The sequence below is a fragment of the Biomphalaria glabrata genome, chromosome 8 (assembly GCF_947242115.1).
Source record: "Biomphalaria glabrata chromosome 8, xgBioGlab47.1, whole genome shotgun sequence".
In the NCBI taxonomy this organism is placed as follows: Eukaryota; Metazoa; Mollusca; class Gastropoda; family Planorbidae; genus Biomphalaria; species Biomphalaria glabrata.
The window spans coordinates 1,131,862-1,151,162 of NC_074718.1; the positions used below are offsets into that span (position 1 = coordinate 1,131,862).

At 35.2% G+C, this 19,301-nt stretch overlaps 1 protein-coding gene across 8 annotated transcripts; it reads left to right on the plus strand.

Moving 5' to 3' along the window:
- Positions 1-85: 85 nt before the first annotated feature.
- LOC106061416 (uncharacterized) lies at positions 86-16,490 on the plus strand. Of its 8 annotated transcripts, none has more exons than XM_056037541.1 (6): positions 3,685-5,892; positions 8,666-8,815; positions 9,843-9,927; positions 10,491-10,833; positions 13,451-13,560; positions 14,711-16,490. In XM_056037541.1, exon 1 carries the CDS (start codon positions 4,208-4,210, stop codon positions 5,576-5,578), a length of 1,371 nt encoding a protein of 456 aa, XP_055893516.1. In that variant the 5' UTR covers positions 3,685-4,207; the 3' UTR covers positions 5,579-5,892; positions 8,666-8,815; positions 9,843-9,927; positions 10,491-10,833; positions 13,451-13,560; positions 14,711-16,490. The 8 variants fall into 8 exon arrangements, 3 of the variants coding, with proteins under 3 accessions (XP_055893516.1, XP_055893517.1, XP_055893515.1); XM_056037542.1 differs by having other exon boundaries at positions 10,491-10,772; XR_008779275.1 differs by lacking the exon at positions 3,685-5,892 and adding an exon at positions 86-205 and having other exon boundaries at positions 10,491-13,560.
- The last annotated feature ends 2,811 nt before the right edge of the window (positions 16,491-19,301 follow it).

Below are 19,301 nucleotides of genomic sequence, written 5' to 3' on the forward strand. Positions count from 1 at the left end.
GTATAATAAACTACTACTACTAACTACTTTTTAACTAGATCTAGATCTAGATCAAGTCAATCTATCTAGTTAGTTCTATTGTCACATTATACTTATACTCAATATAAATATACTGATACTCAGTGATAGTATGTGAGAAAACTGTCTAAGATCAGACAGTATGATAATGAGTATGGAGACAGACTGTGCAATGCTCAGAATGCTGGTAAGACCCTTACTAATACTAATAGCAAAAGGACTGAGCCAGCCCTATTAATCCAGATTATAAATAATTCATGAATATGGAGGTAAATAATTAACAAAATAATTTTTCTTTCAAATCTAGCCATGATTAATGATAATGTTTTAAAAGGTCTCCGGTTCGAATCCCAGTAAAGGCTGGGATTTTGGATTTCAGATCTTTAGGTCATTCCACCCTTTGGGTTGGAAGACATATGATGCGACAGTTTCTGCGTACTAAGCTGATCCGCCATTTTGTTTGTAAATTTACATTAGTAGCCTTACTCTGGCTATACTGACTATAGTAAATCTAGATCTAATACAATCGGGTTTAAGTTTCCAAAACAGAATCTCTACTTTGACCTTTTTAGTGCATTAATTTAAACAAAATGCCTAGCTACTGCTGCATAAAAGGGTGCTAAAAAAACTCATATACGTCAATAAACAAGAAAGGAATGAGATTTTTTAGCATTCCTAGACGACCTAGGCCTAGAACTTGGCAAGGCCCTAGGGATGAAGAGATTACTTCAAAAAGAGATTACTTCGAAAAGACTTGGCTGTTGTCCTGGGGAGGTTTGGACTACGAAGGAACTTCCAAAATGTAAAACATTTTACAGTACAATTTAGTGGATTTAATTATAATAAGATAAAGTAGATAGATCTATATTAACTAGATGATACAATAAATAGTTTGTCCATCATGCAGACCTGCCTACCGTTATGCAAAATGCGGATTCGTTACGCAAAATCTCCCAAAAATGACAAATACGCATTTAACCCGTCGCGTTACGCATTTCGTATCCTTTTTTTCCCCCTCTCTTGACTAGCTTACGAGCGGTCATGGAGGTCGCGCTAAGGCTAAGCCGTCGTGTGTGTGTGGGGGGGGGGGGGGAACAGAAAAGGTGGGGGAACACATTGTGTCCAGATCTATACGTTGATTGGTTCTTAAAAGCAATTAGATTTAGTCTAGAAATGAAGAACGCGAGTGTGAGGGAGTGGCAGGTTGGTACAGTCAGTTAGCTGATACACCAACGTGACTTTTTTTTTGTAAGTAAGTTCATTAGTAGAAATTAAGTATGTGGAATCCCTGATTCCCGTATTCATTGTATAGAAATAAATATCGAAGTGCTATCGATTCAAAACACATTGAGTGACATTGTAGATATCTAGTCTAGATCTGGATTCTAGATCTAGATTAGAATCTACATCTAGATCTAGATAACTTGTTATACATTTACATTAATAGATCTAGGAATCTAGCAATTTTATCTAGATGTAGCTAGAGTCTAGCTAGTCATTACGTTATGTCATGATTCTCTTACATTACTCTACAATCTAGATCTAGATCCAATTTAGTTGTATGATTTAGATTGACTAGATCTAGATCGATAACATCTACTACCATCTAGTCTAGATCTAGATTCTAGACTAGATTCTTAGTCTTACTCTTAGTATAGAATAGATCAAGGATGAAGAGTAGACCTAGATCTACGTTTGTAGCGGATCCACGGCATCGGTAACACTCTTAAGCCCAGATCTAGAGTAGATTATATTCTTTCTAGTCTAGATTCTAGATATCATCTCTAATGTCGTATTGATCTAGATTTAGATTGTAGATCTAATCATGACATCTAGATCTAATATTAGAGTAGTTTATGCTATTCGGACACCTATAGGCCCAAATTTGAAAGTTTGACTTTGACAGCGCATTATTTGACAATGGTTTGACATAGAAAAGAAAATGACGTATCAAAATCTTCTTTAGTTAAAGGAGAATAAGGATGACTACTTATATTTGTTCCCCAAACCTATATTTGTTATTATATTTAAGGTCAAAGACGCCGTGTGTTTTCATTTAATTCGGACACATTTGACCCACATTATTTGATTCCGGACACAATAATTTATTTCGGACAGTCTCTATATTTAGGCATCAATAAACTCAGATTTTAATTCTATATTAACATTAACTAAATTTTAAGATCCCCAGGCATAGCCCATCACATGAAATCATAACGATGTTTTCAAACTATGCATAAATACGAACACAAAAAAATAAAAATATGAACACACTTATTCTACCAAAATTATGTCACTGGAATAGTGATTTCTGCACCGACCTTTAGACTTATTTTATGTTTGTTTATTTTATGTGTGTTGAATGTTTGGGGTTTGCATGATTAGATGTGTTAATCATGTGTTGAATGTTTGTGTTTTTTTTGTTTATTAATTTAATAAATTTCTAATACAGATGATCTTTTGTAGTATAGTAGGCCCCTACAGGTTACGATAGCCATTCTTGCCTAACTGAATCCTCTATATTCTCTCTATATAAATCTAGATCTATCTAGTAGGTCTAGATCTAAGCATTTAACTTCATTCAATGTACCAAGCTCACTCCAAACATTTGCCCATTTATTCTCTATTTAAAAATAATAACAACAAACGAACAAATATAATATAAGATCATTTTTATTGATGTCCAAAACTGGCTGTCCGAAATAAATTTTGGTAAGAAAATCGTAATTTGATTCGGACACCGTATTAATTTTTTTTTGATATGGAATTAGAAAACTTGGCTTATGAATCAAATAAATTAGCTCTAAAAACAGAATAAATATTGCCGGGCTCATTAGTATAGACTTAGAAAATAAAAAAATATAGTCTTAACTCTAGGAAGAGGTAAAGTCATCCGGGTAACATAGGAAAAAACAACAACCTGACTAACTAATTTGAAATTCGTTTTTCTTACATAAAAAGATAGCTAAATGGAAGGAAATTGGGTTAGAATCATTGGAAAATGGACAAGCACATTATACAGCGCGCTAGTTTTATAATACATATTAAAATAATTATTTAATGACCACAAAAAACAGCGAATGTCCGAATTCATGTAATGTCCGAAATAAATAAACTACTATATATATATCTATAATATATATATATATCTATCTATATATATATATATATATATATGACAAAATAATGGATCGCGTTACGCATTCTGGTGCCAAAATACGCATTTTGACCATCAGCGTTACGCATTTGGACTTTTTTTGGTAGGCAGGTCTGATCATGGCTGAGGGCTTTACACTGGGGTTTAGTGCTTACTATTTAGATCAGTAGATCTACTAAATGTAGCCTGAGAAGATTTACCTATAAATCATATAACTAAGCAATGAGCTGGGTTTAAACCCTGCCCATTCCCATCCCCTGTGGAAATAATTTCTAAAAAGTTAAATCTAAATCTAATCTAGATTGAAAGATTCTAGTCAATCTAGCTAGAGCTTGAGAGTCGAGTACTATGTCACATGCTATGTGTGTGGATCTAGTATGTATGTTTAGAGTATACTATTATGTAGAATCTATTTATATCGACTCAAGCTCTATACTAGATCTAGACCAATTACAGACTATTTATAATACTATCACGATCTAGATGCATGTTTATAATCTAGACTTGTATTAATTATTAGATCTAGCTCTAGATTCTAGATACAGTTTTAAGTCTTAGATCTAGACCATGAAAAAACCTTCTAGATACGAATCTTGATTAGATTTCTAACTTACAACTTGTATTTGACCTACATGTTACTTTATTGTTGTTTTTTTTAAAGTGAAGACTAGATCTAGCTATATCTATTAGATAAAGATTAAGTCTCATATGCTTAAAATATGCAGCAACAGAGATATGTAGATTTTAGATGTTATCTAGATCTATTCTATAGAGTCTAGATGAGATCTAGAATGACCTAAGCTACTAAGCCTAAGTATTATGTAGGCTAGACTCTAGATCTAGTCACACTCTAATCTGAGACATCATCCAGATTTTGTATATAATATATAATAGATCTATATAGCCATAGATCTAGATATAGAATACTAGACCTTGAAGGCTTGAGTAATAATAATACACCTAGCAGGAACATCCTGGGGAGCTGAAAAGAAAACCTTAAGACAGTTATACACTGGATATGTCAGATCTGTAATGGATAACTGTCTCTCTATACAAGTAGCTACCAACAAAACCTATCAATCATCATTAAATACAATCCAAAACCAAGCCTTACGGTTAAATAGTGGAGGTATGAGAACTACTCCCACAGCAGCCTGTGAAATAGACTCCAATATTGAACCTCTTAAGTTAAGGCGCAACAGAGCAGCATTAGAAGCTATTGAGAGATACAGAAGGTTGGAGGACGATCATCCAAATAAATTACTAACACAGAGAAATAGGAAAAACAACCAAAAAAAGCAAAGGACTCTGATCCAACTTACTGACGAACTAGCCCTAAAACACCACCTACCCAATAACAGAGAAAAAATTACCAGGTTTTCAAACATTACACCCGGACTAAACCACAAACAACCAACCATCAAAACACATTTACTAAATAACACCTTAACAAAAGAATCAAATCCACTGGAGCTCAAAGTAGGCACGCTTGAAATAATCGAAAGCTATCAAAAAACAGCTATCCATATTTATACAGACGGATCGGCTTTCAAAGCTACCATCAATGCTGGTCTTGGTGCCTTCCTGGTCTTCCCTAAAAATAAACACTTTGAGATAAGCGCACCCTGTGGTGATTACTGCTCAAACTTCCAAGCCGAAATTGAGGCAATTACCATAGCACTCCAGACAGTGGAAAACAAATTATATGAAGGAGTGCAACCACCATCAGATATTGTTGTCTTTACAGACTCCCAATCTACTCTGCAAGCACTTAACAGCAGCACCTCAAACAGCCCAAGAGAGTTGACAACACTCATTGTGATAATCCACCAGATGATATCAAAATTAAATATCAATATTACACTACAGTGGATCCCTGGACACATTGACATCATGGGAAATGAAAAGGCAGATAAGCTATCAAAGGCAGGTTCATCTATGGAACAACCAGATAGACCTGTTAACTACCTCACCCTAAGGTCAATGTTAGTCAACAATCACAAAGAGGAGTGGCTCAACCAATGGGCATCAGGAAACACAGGCAGAGCCATGTACAGAGAAATGACTACGCCTAACAAACTGGACAGTATTAACTTCCTCCCCCGCAAAGAACAATCTACAATCTTCCAACTAAGAACAGGACACACACCACTATTAAATTACCACCTGAACAAAATAAACTCCACACAACTACCCCTTTGCAGACATTGCGCCCACCCCTTTGAAACCGTAAACCATATCCTCTTTGAATGCCCCTCCCTAATCCACCTTTGGCAGACCCTACTTCCACTACAGCCCAACATAACCAACACCCTGTACGGCAGTGCTGAACAACTGAAGAAAACAGCACACTTTTTTTCCTTGGCACAGTCTGCAAAAGAGCTCACAGCTCAGCAGCAATAAAGCTGGCTAGAAGAAGAAGAAGAAGAAGAAGGCTTGAGTAAAGAGTAGATCTCTATCACAATCTATATGAATGTTGTATATATGTCTAGATATGCTAACTTAAATAGCTAGAATATAGATCTAGAATCTAGTCTAGATTAGTAGATCTAGATCTAATCTAGGTCTAACAATAAAATTGATTCGGAATACCTTGAATTCATCCTTTGTGATTGTGTAGGCACTTTCAGTAGAACAAGATTATAAGTGAAGAGATCTGGATAACACAAGGAGGGCAGCAAATCATTTTCTTTATTATGATGGCTTGCTTTCAAAGTGTAAGGATCAATATTATTTATTTCTGTAATTTCCTGACAATATCTTTCTTTGCTCTACTTATCCATGGTAAGTGCCTAAAAGCGTGTGTTGACTGTGCATAGAAACCAGATTTTTACCAACAATATGTGTGCCGTGCCCTGATCACATGACTATGTCTACCAACCTAAAGGTACCTGATGTGATGGGGAAGGTAAAGGCGGGTGGTTGTTGTGCTGACAACCTCATTAACTATGGGCCACAGAAACAGATGACCTTTACATCCTCAGCCCCCTAGATTGTAAGGTCTGAAAGGGGAACTTTACTTTGATTTACTTTAGTGGGAAAAAAAAGTTTCTTCTTCCCTTTTTTATTCATTAAACACTGTTTTCTTTTCGCTCAAAGAACTTGTAGGACTACTTTTAGCCTAATCAATTTGATGGAGGCGTGGTGGCTGAGTGGTAAAGCTCTTGACTTCCATACTGGGGGTCCCTGCTATGAATCCTAGTGAAGACTGGGATTTCTAATTTCTGGATCTTTGGGCACCTCTGAGTCCACCCAGCTCTAATGCCCAATCCATGGTTCAACAAATTTAAAGATCTTACATGGCAGTATGAATAAAATGACAGTCTATAAAGTCAACTAAAAAAAAGTGAAATTGTACAAGATATAAAATGGAAATATTAATTTGGAGCAAGTCACAACATTTTGAAATAGAAATGTACCAGCTACAACTCGCTAGATGCAGTGGATACAAAATCACAAAATTTTGAAATAGAAATGTACCAGCTACAACACACTAGATGAAGTGGATACCAAATCACATCAGTGTAACTGGCAACTCAGATGTAGACTTCTTGGACAACCAGGGAAGGCTAACACCAACCACCTAGCAGGCTGTGAGCTTCAATCAGCTAATTACATTTTGAAAAAGAAATTTACCAGCTACATCACTCTAGAACACAGGACTCTACAACATAGGATTCAGCAGTCAATTCTACAGAAAATAGACAAAGTAAAAAAGTAAAACAAAAACCTAACTCCAAACAATAAAAACAACAACCTTCAAAGCAATGGAAGAGATCAGTTTTTCCCTGGTTTCTCTGGACAAAATAAGAGAAATAATAATCCTTACTCAGTTTACTAAAATGGAAACCTAAGAGAGCTTCCCACTCAAAACTTAAACCCACAAGTCTGGCACTCAAAATTAACTGAAAATACCTCATTTCATACGAGAATCTCAAACAAAGAAACACTGCTTATAAAATATAATTTATGAATTAGTTAAACAGTGCAATGACTCTCTTCCCTGGGACCTAAGCTCTCTTTCTGCTATAACCAAAAAAAAATCTTATCACAATCAGAAAGATCTCAAGGAAGAAATCTAATATACCAATAACCAGTGGGTCAATTATACAGATGGCTCATCTCAAGAATCCACCGGTAACGGAGGAGATGTCTTATGCAATGAATGGCTCAATTGAGAAAGATTAGAAAAGTTAATAGCCACTGGCGATCTCTCAGACAGCCACTGAGCAGAAAGGGGAGTATTAGAACCAGCAGCTACCACACTAATCAACCATCCACCTGTGAACAGCCAGATTTTCTTTCTAAGGAATACCAAAAACATTTCTTTCCTATCTTTCAAAAAATCTGATGTCTCCTCTATCAAACAAGTCAAGACAGCTCTTATAAATCTCAACAATAATAGCAAAAAAACTGTTCTCCAATGGATCCCAGGCACACTTTCGTATAGAGGAGATGAACAAGCTGACACTGCCAAAATGGGAGAATAAGTAAGCAGTCTTAAATTCCATGGAAGGTGCAGTGGCTAAGCGGTAAAACACTTGGCTACTGAACTGGGGTGCAGGGTTCGAATTCTGGTAAGACTGGGGTTTTTAATTTCACGATCTTTGGGCGCCTCTGAGTCCACCTAGCTCTAATGGGTACCTGACATTAATTGGGGAAAAGTAATGACAGTTGGTCATTCTGCTGGCCACATGACACCCTCGTTAACAGTAGGCCACAGAAACAGATGAGCTTTACATCATCTGCCCTATAGACCACAAGGTCTGAAAGGGGTACTTTACTTTTTCTTTTCTTAAATTCCACTATATCCGGAAGAGAAAAAGAAAAAGAGAGTAGTATAAACCAAAAATATAACAGTTGTTGCTCAAACATCAGGATCAAGGATGCATGTTACATTCTATCAGGACACAGTCAATGAATTATTTTTCACCTTTGAATAGGGCACAACACAATGAGTTAACACTTATTCTGGATGTTGAAACCAGTGAAACATGCCTTGTAGAGTTCCTCCAAAGAACATATTGCCTTGTTTTATCGTGAGACCCAAACAAAATACTGGCCCCCAGCAGTCCTTTAGAATAAAAATTGTATGGAAAGCTGCCTGATCTGAAAAGAATGGAGTTCATCTTCGATATATATATATATATATATATATATATATATATATATATATATATATATATATATATATATATATATATATATATATATATATATACAGGATGTAATATTTAAGTTAAACTTTTGTCACACAGTCTCATATTTGTTTATATTGACTTTAGTATTCACATTTATTCAAATAAAATAGCTGTATATATTCTACATTTATCCTTAAAATGTTGTGCACTTTTGGTCACTAGTTCAAATGTTTGCTGTGTTAAAGGCTATAACTAGGCCTACTCATGTGGCTCACATTGAGTTAAAATCAGACATTGTAATCCTTTTTGTGTGTGTCTACATCCTCTTATTGTTTATTTGTGTTTTCAGGTGGCGATTTTATTGTTTACCATGGAGTTGTCTACTTTTCAAATTTTACTGACCAAGTTTTTTACAGTGACTGATCCATCAGCAGTTTCCGAAGCAGTAACTGATATCTCAAAAAAATATTGCTTTGCTGATGGTGTCTGGTCACCTCAGGTAATCTTTCTCTTTTTCTTTTAATATGTAAAGAAAATTATATGTATGTATTTTTTGTATATAGAAATGGATACTGTTTGTCTAAGGTGGATACTATTTGTCTAAGGTGGATACTGTTTGTCTAAGGTGGATGTGTTTGACCATGGTGGATAAAACAGAGCTTGATCTTTGCAGAAGCTGTAGAACACCTTTCCACCATGGGAACCATAAATTTAAATGAAAGTGTTCAGATTTTATCCATGATCACCTGTCCAAAGATTTGAAGTATCACACTCAATGATCTATTTAAACAAATAAAAAGAACTCTACTGTTTAACCACAAATCTTAATGAAATTTGCAAAGACCTTCACATAATCCCTGTTGGTTTTTATTATCTTTTTAATATGTTTAATTTGTTGATTTTTACTTGAAAAATTTGTAGTTTTGGATACTGGATAGACAACACACATACCCACATTCTCATTATAAAATCATAAGTTTCTACTTTTGGACATTATGACAAATAATATAATCCATTAGCTTTGTGGCGGTATTAAAATGCCCTATAAAAAGGAACTTGATTCAAGAAACACAAGGAAGGGAAAAGAGAAATCTATTGTACATAAGTAAGAAGTAATGGGATGCAGTATTCACAGTGGATATTAATTAAAAAAAAGTAAAGTTTACCTTTCAGACCTTGCGATCTATGGAGCAAATGATGTCAAGGTTATGTTTCTATGGCTAGTGGTTAATGAGCAGGTCGTCATGTGTCCAGCACAATGACTAACCACCTTAATTTTCACCACCTAAAATCAGTTACCCATTAGAGTTGGGTGACTGAGGGGCACCCTAAAAATTCAAAATCCCAATCTTCATTTAGGTTCAAACCCAGGACCCCATTGTTTTCCTATGAGGTACACAAATCATTTAGCCGACAAAAAAATCAAAATATTGATATAGAAGCGAAATGAAAAATGACTGAGCTTTTGGCCCATGACTTTGAAATGCTAATATTTAATATCTATGTAAACTTGTTTATGTTTGCAGAGGATCAACAGGATTTGTTCATTGAAAGACACTTGAAGATGTAGGCAGTTAAAGCAAAAGGACTTCTTGCAATGTTTGTTTCAAGGTAATGTTTTATAGACATAACATTTACCATCCTTTTTATTTATGAAAGCAGTAAAAGAGTTTTTTTTCTTTTCTGGGGGGGGGGGGGGGGATTTTTGTGTAATTCTGTTTGTGGTAAAAAAAAAAAATAAAGTTCCCCTTTCCAATCTTTTGTCTATAGGGCAGATGATGTAAAGGTCATCTGATTCTGTGGCCTATGGCTAACGAGGGTGTCATGTGGCCAACAAAATGACCAACTGCCTTTACTTTTTCCCCAACTAATGTCAGGTACCCATTAGAGCTGGGATTCATACCCTGGACCCCCAGTTCAGAAGCTAAGCGCCTTACCACTCAGCCACCGCACCTCCCTGTTTGTGGTAATCAGGCTATTTTATCTTGATAGGCTATAAATATAAGTGTAAAATATTTTTTAATGTGTATAAGATGCATCTCCAGATAAAGGTGCTACAACTGACCAAATTAAAAAAAATTCATATGTAAAGATAAACTAAATCATGAATAGTGATGTGCCTTTAGAACTGTTTCATTGGAGAAAAACATCTAAAATCATTTTTTTTTCCGCAGGACCAGACACAAGAGAATTCGACAACATATGTATCAGAAGATCAAAATCAGAAACTGAAATCTGCCCATGTAGAGTGTCACCAGAGAATGTTGACCATCTCCTCCAAAATTGCTCTCTTTACCAAGAGGCTGTACATGACACTGGCCCCAAAACACCCCAATAGAAAGAAAACTATATGGAGAGTTCCCTGATTTGGAAATCACTGCAAAAATAATCTCATATACTGGTCCAGTCATCTGAATGCTCCAATAAAAAAATGAGAAGGAAGAAGAAAGAAGATTGTATGTACCATTTTTGTTTGAGGATGGGGAGAAAAGTGATCTTAGAATTCAAACACCAAAAGTATGTGTCTTTATGAATTCAATGTAATTGATAGTGGGCTTTTTGGGCTGAAAATAAAATGCAAAAAATTTTATTGGACTTGCAGAAAAAAAAAGAGTTTTTAGCCAAAATAAACAATGTATAGCCTGAGAACAAATCAGGGGGAAGAACCAAGGGTAATGCTAGTATACTATAGAAGTATCTTTTTTTATCCTTGCAACTTCACTGATGCATAACAGTGTCACAAACTGTTTGTTAATGTGATATGAAACATAATTTTTTTATTTTTTTTGTTACACACAGGGTTCGTAGCGCTCCTAAAAACTCCTAAAATCTCCTAAAAAATGAAAAGTCTCCTAAAATCCTAAAATTCTCCTAAAAATTGCTGAAAGTCTCCTAAAATTTTGTCCACTCTCTTAAAATTTTTACCCAATATTTTTTTTTTAAATATAATTTTGCTTATTTCTTGCTAAAAATGCGGGGGAAAAAAAAACAACAGCGTAACTATAGGCATTCTGATCGCATCCCCTTACGGGCTGGCTGTGTTAATGAGCTGACCAGTGACGCTTCTACACCGCCTTTCACCCACTTGTGAAGCGCGACCTCGTGATTGAAGATGGCCTTGGTTCAAGCAAGCATTTCACCTGGCAGTATTTTTCTGAAGTCAGCGTAGAAATGTTTGTTTCCATTTATTGTTACCACTAAAGACGCGCTAGATCTAGTCTGTAGTGATTATTGTCTATAATTAAAGGAATTACCAGACTAATTTGTAGGCTACACCCCTCCGGGCCCTCCCTCACCTAAAATCTTCTTCTTGTAAGTGTAAGAGTGACTTCGCGTGGAAAGTCGGTAAATTTTCTAGATCTAGCTAGTATCTAGTAATAGTATCTAGATTTAGATTTAGATCTAAGTTAGATCTAGTGACGATAATTCGCGACTAACCTGAAAACTCAGTGAATTTTAGTCAATTTAATGATCTCGATATATCTAATGTCTAGATTACTTTACGCTAGATTCTAGATTTACGCTAAAGAGTCTAGTGAAGATAATTAGCACAAAGAAATGAAAAGTCCGCAAATTTTAGTGACTTAGATCTAGACTCTAGATCTACGGTATATCCAGTGAAGATAATTCGCATACTGCCGCGAAAAGTCCGCAAATTTTAGTGACTTAGATCTAGACTCTAGATCTACGGTATATCCAGTGAAGATAATTCGCATACTGCCGCGAAAAGTCCGCAAATTTTAGTGACTTAGATCTAGACTCTAGATGTACAGTATATTCAGTGAAGATAATTCACACAGCCGCGAAAAGTCCTCGAATTATTTTAGTGACTTATATCTAGACTCTAGATTTACTCAAAATCACTAGAATCTAGTGAAGATAATTCTCACACAGCCGGGAAAAGTCTGCGAAATTTAGTGACTTAGATTTAAGGTCCGCAAATTTTAGCGAATTAGCTTTAGAGTCTAGATCTTCTGTAAATATAGTGAAGATAATATTCACACAGCAGTGAAAAGTCCGAGAATTTTCTCGACTTTAATCTAGAGTCTAGATCTACTGTAAATTCAGTGAAGATAATTCTCTCACAGCCTTGAAAAAATCCGCGCATTTTAGTGACCTAGATCAACTGTAGATTTAACGAAAATATTGAAAATATTTCGCATGCAGCTGTGAAAAGTCCGTAAAAATTATTTCACTCGTAAAAGCCAGGGAAACTATATGGTTGAAAAAGATTCTGCTAGGAAAAAAAACGCGAATAGGTCTAATCCCCCCCCCCCCCCCCCAATCCAAAAGCCATTTTTTAGTAAGCAAATGTCAACTAAACATTCAAATAGACCTATATTGCCCTACATATTACTGGCTCTGTTTATGAGAAGGATTTAAGTTAGCTAATAAAAGAATAAAACGTTACCTCAAATGCACACCATGACTCTAGTATCTATAAGATACACATAGGAACTAATAATGTACATTTCCATCACAGAGAATACACATTATGATAGCATTTCTAAGAATGTTTCTTATTTTAAAAAATGGAAAAGCAACCATTTGTAATGTTTTGAAATAAATCTTTGAAAAAAAAATGGTTGTTTGAGGTTTTGGGATGACAGTCAAGTTGTTACTTGATTAAAAGATAACTTTCATTACATTTTCTGTGGACATACCACAGCTGATAACATTGTTTCTGTGGCATATTGGCAAGATATTTATTTTAAAATCAAATAACAATAATTGATTTGATAAATGCTTAGTTTTGTGTAGGTTTTACTGTGTATCACACAAACGGATAGGAAACACACACACACATCATACATTTCATCCTTAAAAAACCTCCTAAAATCTCCTAAAATTTTGTCATGGAAAAGTGCTACTAACCCTGTACACATATAATCACTCTAAAAAAATTATTTCTAAAATAGATAACTGTCTCTAGTAACCTGCTAGTGGACCATGACCAACCTTTTTCTATCTTGCTTTGTATGATATAAACTTTCCTAGATTTGACTTTAAATTGTTGTTCTAGTCATGTCAGTTATGCTATAGGCTACTTTTAATTGCATATGTTAGACAACAATTGTGAAAACAAGAGTACATAACATTTTCTAAAGAAATTTTCAATATTTTGCATTTTGAGGGGAGCAACATGGCTATTGAAAAGCAGAGACCATACAAACCTCATTAGATGAAGAGTTTTATTTTGTTGGTAAAGTCCTTGGTTTTGAGCCAGCAGAGAAACATAGAAAGGTAATTTGTCAACATTTCAGATTTATCACTTATAGAAAAGCAGAAAAGCTTTGATGGGCAGCATCTCTGTTGACCCAATGATCCATCCAACTTATGAAACAAGTGATGGTGAAGATGTTCATTACAGTGCTAATGTCTGGGAACACTTAAAGACTTACATTTTTAGTTCATGCTTTTCAAAATTTGGTGATGAAAGCTGAATTGAAGCCTTCATCTCTGGCCAATAGTCATGCTGTTTATTATTGCTGGTATTATTATTGCTTTTGATTAGCACAACTTCCATGCTCCTATAGCAAGCACAGTGCATTCTGGGTCAATATCTTTTGTTGAGATATGGGGGGATATGGAGGATATCTGTGAGTCCTTCCATTAGGTTCTTAGCAAGCACAACTTCCATGCTCCTATAGCAAGCACAGTGCATTCTGGGTCAATATCTTTTGTTGATATATGAGGGGGGGGGGAGGATATCTGTGAGTCCTTCCTTTAGGCTCTTAGCATGCACAACTTCCATGCTCCTATAGCAAGCACAGTGCATTCTGGGTCAGTATCTTTTGTTGACATATGAGGGGATATGGAGGATATCTGTGAGTCCTTCCTTTAGGTTCTTAGCAAGCACAACTTCCATGCTCCTATAGCAAGCACAGTGCATTCTGGTTCAATATCTTTTGTTGACATAAGAGGGGGGGGGAGGATATCTGTGAGTCCTTCCTTTAGGCTCTCAGCAAGCAAATCAAATCCATTAAAAATACATAGTTTACAATGTGATTTCAATTTAAGCTCTCCTCACTTAGATAGTCAAGCAGTTTATAGCTTAGCATTTATACATTCAGTTTACAGCTTAGCATTTATTTATTTGGTTTAAAGCTTAGCCTTTATACATTTATTTTATAGCTTAGCATTTATACATTCAGTTTATAGCTTAGAATTTATTTATTTGGTTTAAAGCTTAGCTTTTATACATTTATTTTATAGCCAAGCATTTATACATTCAGTTTATAGCTTAGAATTTACTTATTCAGCTTATGACTTAGCATTTATACATTAAGTTTATCACTTAGAATTGTACTCAGTTTATAGCTTAGCCTTTATACATTCAGTTTATAGCTTAACATTTATACATTATCTGATCAACAAATATTTATTCTTTCAGCTCTATTTTGACAATATATAAAGAGTGACTTTAGCTCAACTCCTCACTAAGCTTTACAGTCTGTGACATTTTTTTGGTAAAACTTTTAATCAGATTTATGTGTGTATACTTAATTATGTTAACTACATGTATCAAGAATACTCAATTCATAAAAAGAAGCTGCTTTAAAGGATTAAAGATAACTTTGACCCTTTTGAGAAAACAAATTGAAACACAAGATTTTGAATTAATTTTGTAATTCTTTTATATTTTTTTTTTCTGAAAGCCACATAACGACACAAGTATTTATTCAAGGTTTTGAATGTATGGTATACTGTTAGGTTTAGTATTGAGTCATTCAGTAAATTGTTTTTGTTTTGTGGTTTTTTAATAAATGAATAAATGGAAGTTTATATAATGTGTTATGCTTATATGTATGATTTTTTTTTACTGATCTAATGAAAGAAACTTGAGGATTTTAATTTTTATTCCTTTTGAAACATGTAAGGAATATTAGAACATTGGTTGGCAACATTATTAGTGTAGAAATGTATTTCACTTGGTAGCCAAGAATGCTTATAACTGAGATGACATCACTAATAGTGGTTAACAAGGGTGCCATGTTGTCAGCACAATAACCAGCCGCCTTTACTTTTTCCTAACTCATATAATAATAATAATAATAATAATCTTTATTATCCTTAAGGAAATTTGTCTTACAATTTGTGCATTACACCAAACAAAAAACATTATAACTATAAGAAACCAAAATGTACATTCACACCAGACTCACTCATAATTTACATGTGACAAAGTTTATGCCAGATTGTTCTTATTTAATGATTTGATTGCCAGGGGAACAAAAGAGTGTTTGTGTCTGTTTGTCTTTGCTATCAGTGTCTTGTATCTCTTTTGTGATGGTAAAATCACAAAATCCTGACACAAAGGGTGATTCTTTATTTCGAGGATCTTGTTAGCTTTTTTATAGATGTTTGTCTCAAACAACTGCCCAAATGGGGTTTGTTTTTTGCCAATGATTTTGCCAGCAGCATTTAGGATTCTATGAAGTTACCCATTAGAGCTGGGTGGACTCGAAGGCACCATAAAGATCCCAAAATTAAAAATACCCGTCTTCACCAGGATTTGAACCCAGGGTCCTCCTGTTTGGAAGTCAAGTGCTTTACCACTCAGCCACATGCCTCCGTTAAAGGCTAGATTTTGTGACAATTATTTTTAGGAGAGAGAATGATGTATGCACAAAGTTGTAGTTTTTTTTATTTGTATTAAATTTATTTGTATTTAACCACTGACTTATTAATCTCTGAATTGTCAAATTTAAGTTTGTAATCAGTTAGTGTTGACCTTGGCTTGATAGGCTCAAAGGATTAACAATAATAATAATAATAATTATAGCTTGTATGTAGTGCTACTTTCATGCTTACAGCATGCTCAGAGTGCTGTGTTCCAATCTTATGTGTGAACCAGTAGGGGGGGGGGGGGAAATTTGGGAGAGGGTTTTCCGTGCTGCCTTTGGGTACTCAGTAAACAGAACTCTGCTTGAGTCGTGTGTTGAACCTAGAGTCACCTTGATAGGTAGCCGAGCCAAGCCAAGTTCAAGCATACTTAGCCTCTTGACCACGCCTCCACATTGAAATTAAATTGTAAATGTTAAATATTTTTAAAAATGTAATACACAATTTGATATTTATGAAATATTTAATACAGAATTTGATATTGATGAAAAATTTAATACAGAATTTGATATTGATTACAAAAAATAATACAGAATTTGATATTGATACCTGATACCATTTCATTTGTGTGTGTGTGTGTTTCCAATAATAAAAAAATAAAAAATAATACAGAATTTGATATTGATACCATTTCATTTGTGTGTGTGTGTGTTTCCAATAATATTTCTATGAATGTACAATTTATTCTCTAGATAAAGATTCGTTTTCTGTTTTGTAAGGCAGCTCTCAATCCTCAGTGTTATGAGCATAATGATAACAGAGTCGAAAACCATGTCCGCTTAGTATGGCTTTAATACACTGAATGACTACACAACACACATTTTGTGAACACATTCTTACGGACGAGTTACAATCACATGTAAACATAAGAACGAAAACCGATACAGCATATAAATTTCATAAGTGAAATTCTAAATTTACTGAACTAAACAGACTTCTAATTCAAAAACAGACTTCAACTTCACAGAACAGACTTCTACTTCACAGAACAGACTTCTATTTCACAGAACATTCTACTTCACAGAACAGACTTCTACTTCACAGAACAGGCAAGGATAATAGAAGAAGAGATGTTAGTTTGTTAGTTCAACACTTTCAATGAAATTTAAGCCTCTTGTGTTGACATGTATGGAAAGGATTTTTTTATTTTTACTTCAAGAAATCTAAAATTTCCTAATATAGAGTTGCCTGACTACTATAGGCTTTGCACTGTCATCACTGCCCACTTCCATCCATGTGTCTTATATTGCTTTGCACTGTCATCACTGCCCACTTCCCTCCCCTGTGGCTTGTAAATACTTTGCACTGTCATCACTGCCCACTTCCCTCCCCTGTGGCTTGTAAATACTTTGCACTGTCATCACTGCCCACTTCCATCCCCTGTGGCTTGCAGATGCTTTGCACTGTCATCACTGCCCACTTCACTCCCCTGTGTCTTGTAAATGCTTTGCACTGTCATCACTGCCCACTTCCCTCCCCTGTGTCTTGTAAATGCTTTGCAGTGTCATCACTGCCCACTTCCCTCCCCTGTGGCTTGTAAATACTTTGCACTGTCATCACTGCCCACTTCCCTCCCCTGTGGCTTGCAGATGCTTTGCACTGTCATCACTGCCCACTTCCCTCCCCTGTGGCTTGTAAATGCTTTGTAATATGTGCTAGGACATTATAATATTGATTACTGGAGGAACATATGATACTTCTAAAACAAATTTATTTAGAAAGCTACTGTTAGACTATTGTTGGAACACTTAGTATATAGAATAAAGAAAATATTGAAATATTAGACAAAGTTGTAAATTTGATTCTTAATTGAAGCATGTTTTTTCAGTAGACTAGTGACACTTTGGCTACCTGAAGACCTATTACATTTTCCAAGTTCTTGGCTTAGTGCATTGGTACTATAAGATAATAGTCTTTGGACATTAAATTTCTTTTTTTAGAATTACAATAATAAAAGGGGGACTGCAGAGGAAAAAAAGTTTAAAATTTAATGACAAAACATGATGTTACGCAACATTTAATGAAACAAAATGTGTACGACATGAATGTACAATACTAATTAAAGGCCAGTATATGTTTTCCTTTATCATTTAACGTTTGATTCCACTTGTGTTAATACACCTCATTTTTATACAAGCAAATCTACACAACAGCTATAAAATAAAATACAGACGTTACTTCAAAAAAGATGATTACATTCTACGCGTCCTAAAAGTAGTAAAAACTAATACAGAAAACAGTGTAGTCAAGATTTGACCATCTTTAAATTTGTTCTAAATTCAGAAAATATTTGTAACAAAAAATCCTTTTTTAAAAATGTTATTGATACCGGTACTGTTTGGTTTTTTTTTAATGGTAAACCTTCGTCCTCTCAAAATAAAAACGACTGCTGCTAAAGACGGATTAGTTGTAACAAGTGACGCCCAGTTTTTTAAGGTCATGTAAATTTCTAACACATGTCATGGGCCGGATGAGCACCAAATTTATTGAGTCTTCAACACACATTGTAACATTCGTTTCAAGAGGATGAATAGCACCACGTCACGAGCCATATATGACGTCACTAGCTGGATATGACGTCACGAGCTGGATATGACTAGTAGTTTGAACATCTCCGGTCAGTAATATATTGTTACATATAAATGGTAATCTATGTATTCCCATATGGTGGTGAAAGTTGGACACTGAACGCTGAGGCCGAAAGAAGAATTCAAACTTTTGAGAGTAAATGAGTTTGTTTTTTAACTAGTCTGGCTGGCAAAAAGGATGCACTTCTCAATACTGTGAATAGACGAAAGCTGAGCAAGTTCGGTTCAATTGTTTGTTGTTTGTAAAATGTTTTACATGTTTCGGATGTTCCCTCAGAGTTGAAGAGCGGGCAGAGTTTGAACCCTCGACCGTCGATAAATCCGAACGACAGTCCAGCACGCAGACCGCACGACCAGGCAGCCATCCAATTGTAGTTGGCTGTCAAAAGTCATCCTTCAAGGTACACTGAAGGGAGCACAAAGAACGGGTCGTCCAAAGAAAAGTTGGCAGGACTTTGTGAACGGCCTTGACATCCTGCTAAGAACATCCGGGGAAGTGGATTTGGGTGAAGTGAAATGTCAAACCCTACGTCGATAGTCAAAGGGACGGAAGAAATGCCAGAGATTGTTCGTATTGGTTGTCTGCTTGGTCATGTGGTATTCTATTTAAACTGTCGCCTCGATGGTCAAGGTTCGAATCCTACCCACCTCCACCCCCACAGTCCCGTTGGATGTTTATGCTAGGATGTAAATAAAAACAAAATGTTGTTCTTCGTGCTGTACAGTCAACATTCAGACATTAACAACTGAGATGCTTTGAACTAATCAACA

Excerpts from the sequence above, each read along its gene's own strand:
- LOC106061416 (XM_056037540.1), top strand. The coding sequence starts at position 4,208 with ATGGATAACTGTCTCTCTATACAAGTAGCTACCAACAAAACCTATCAA.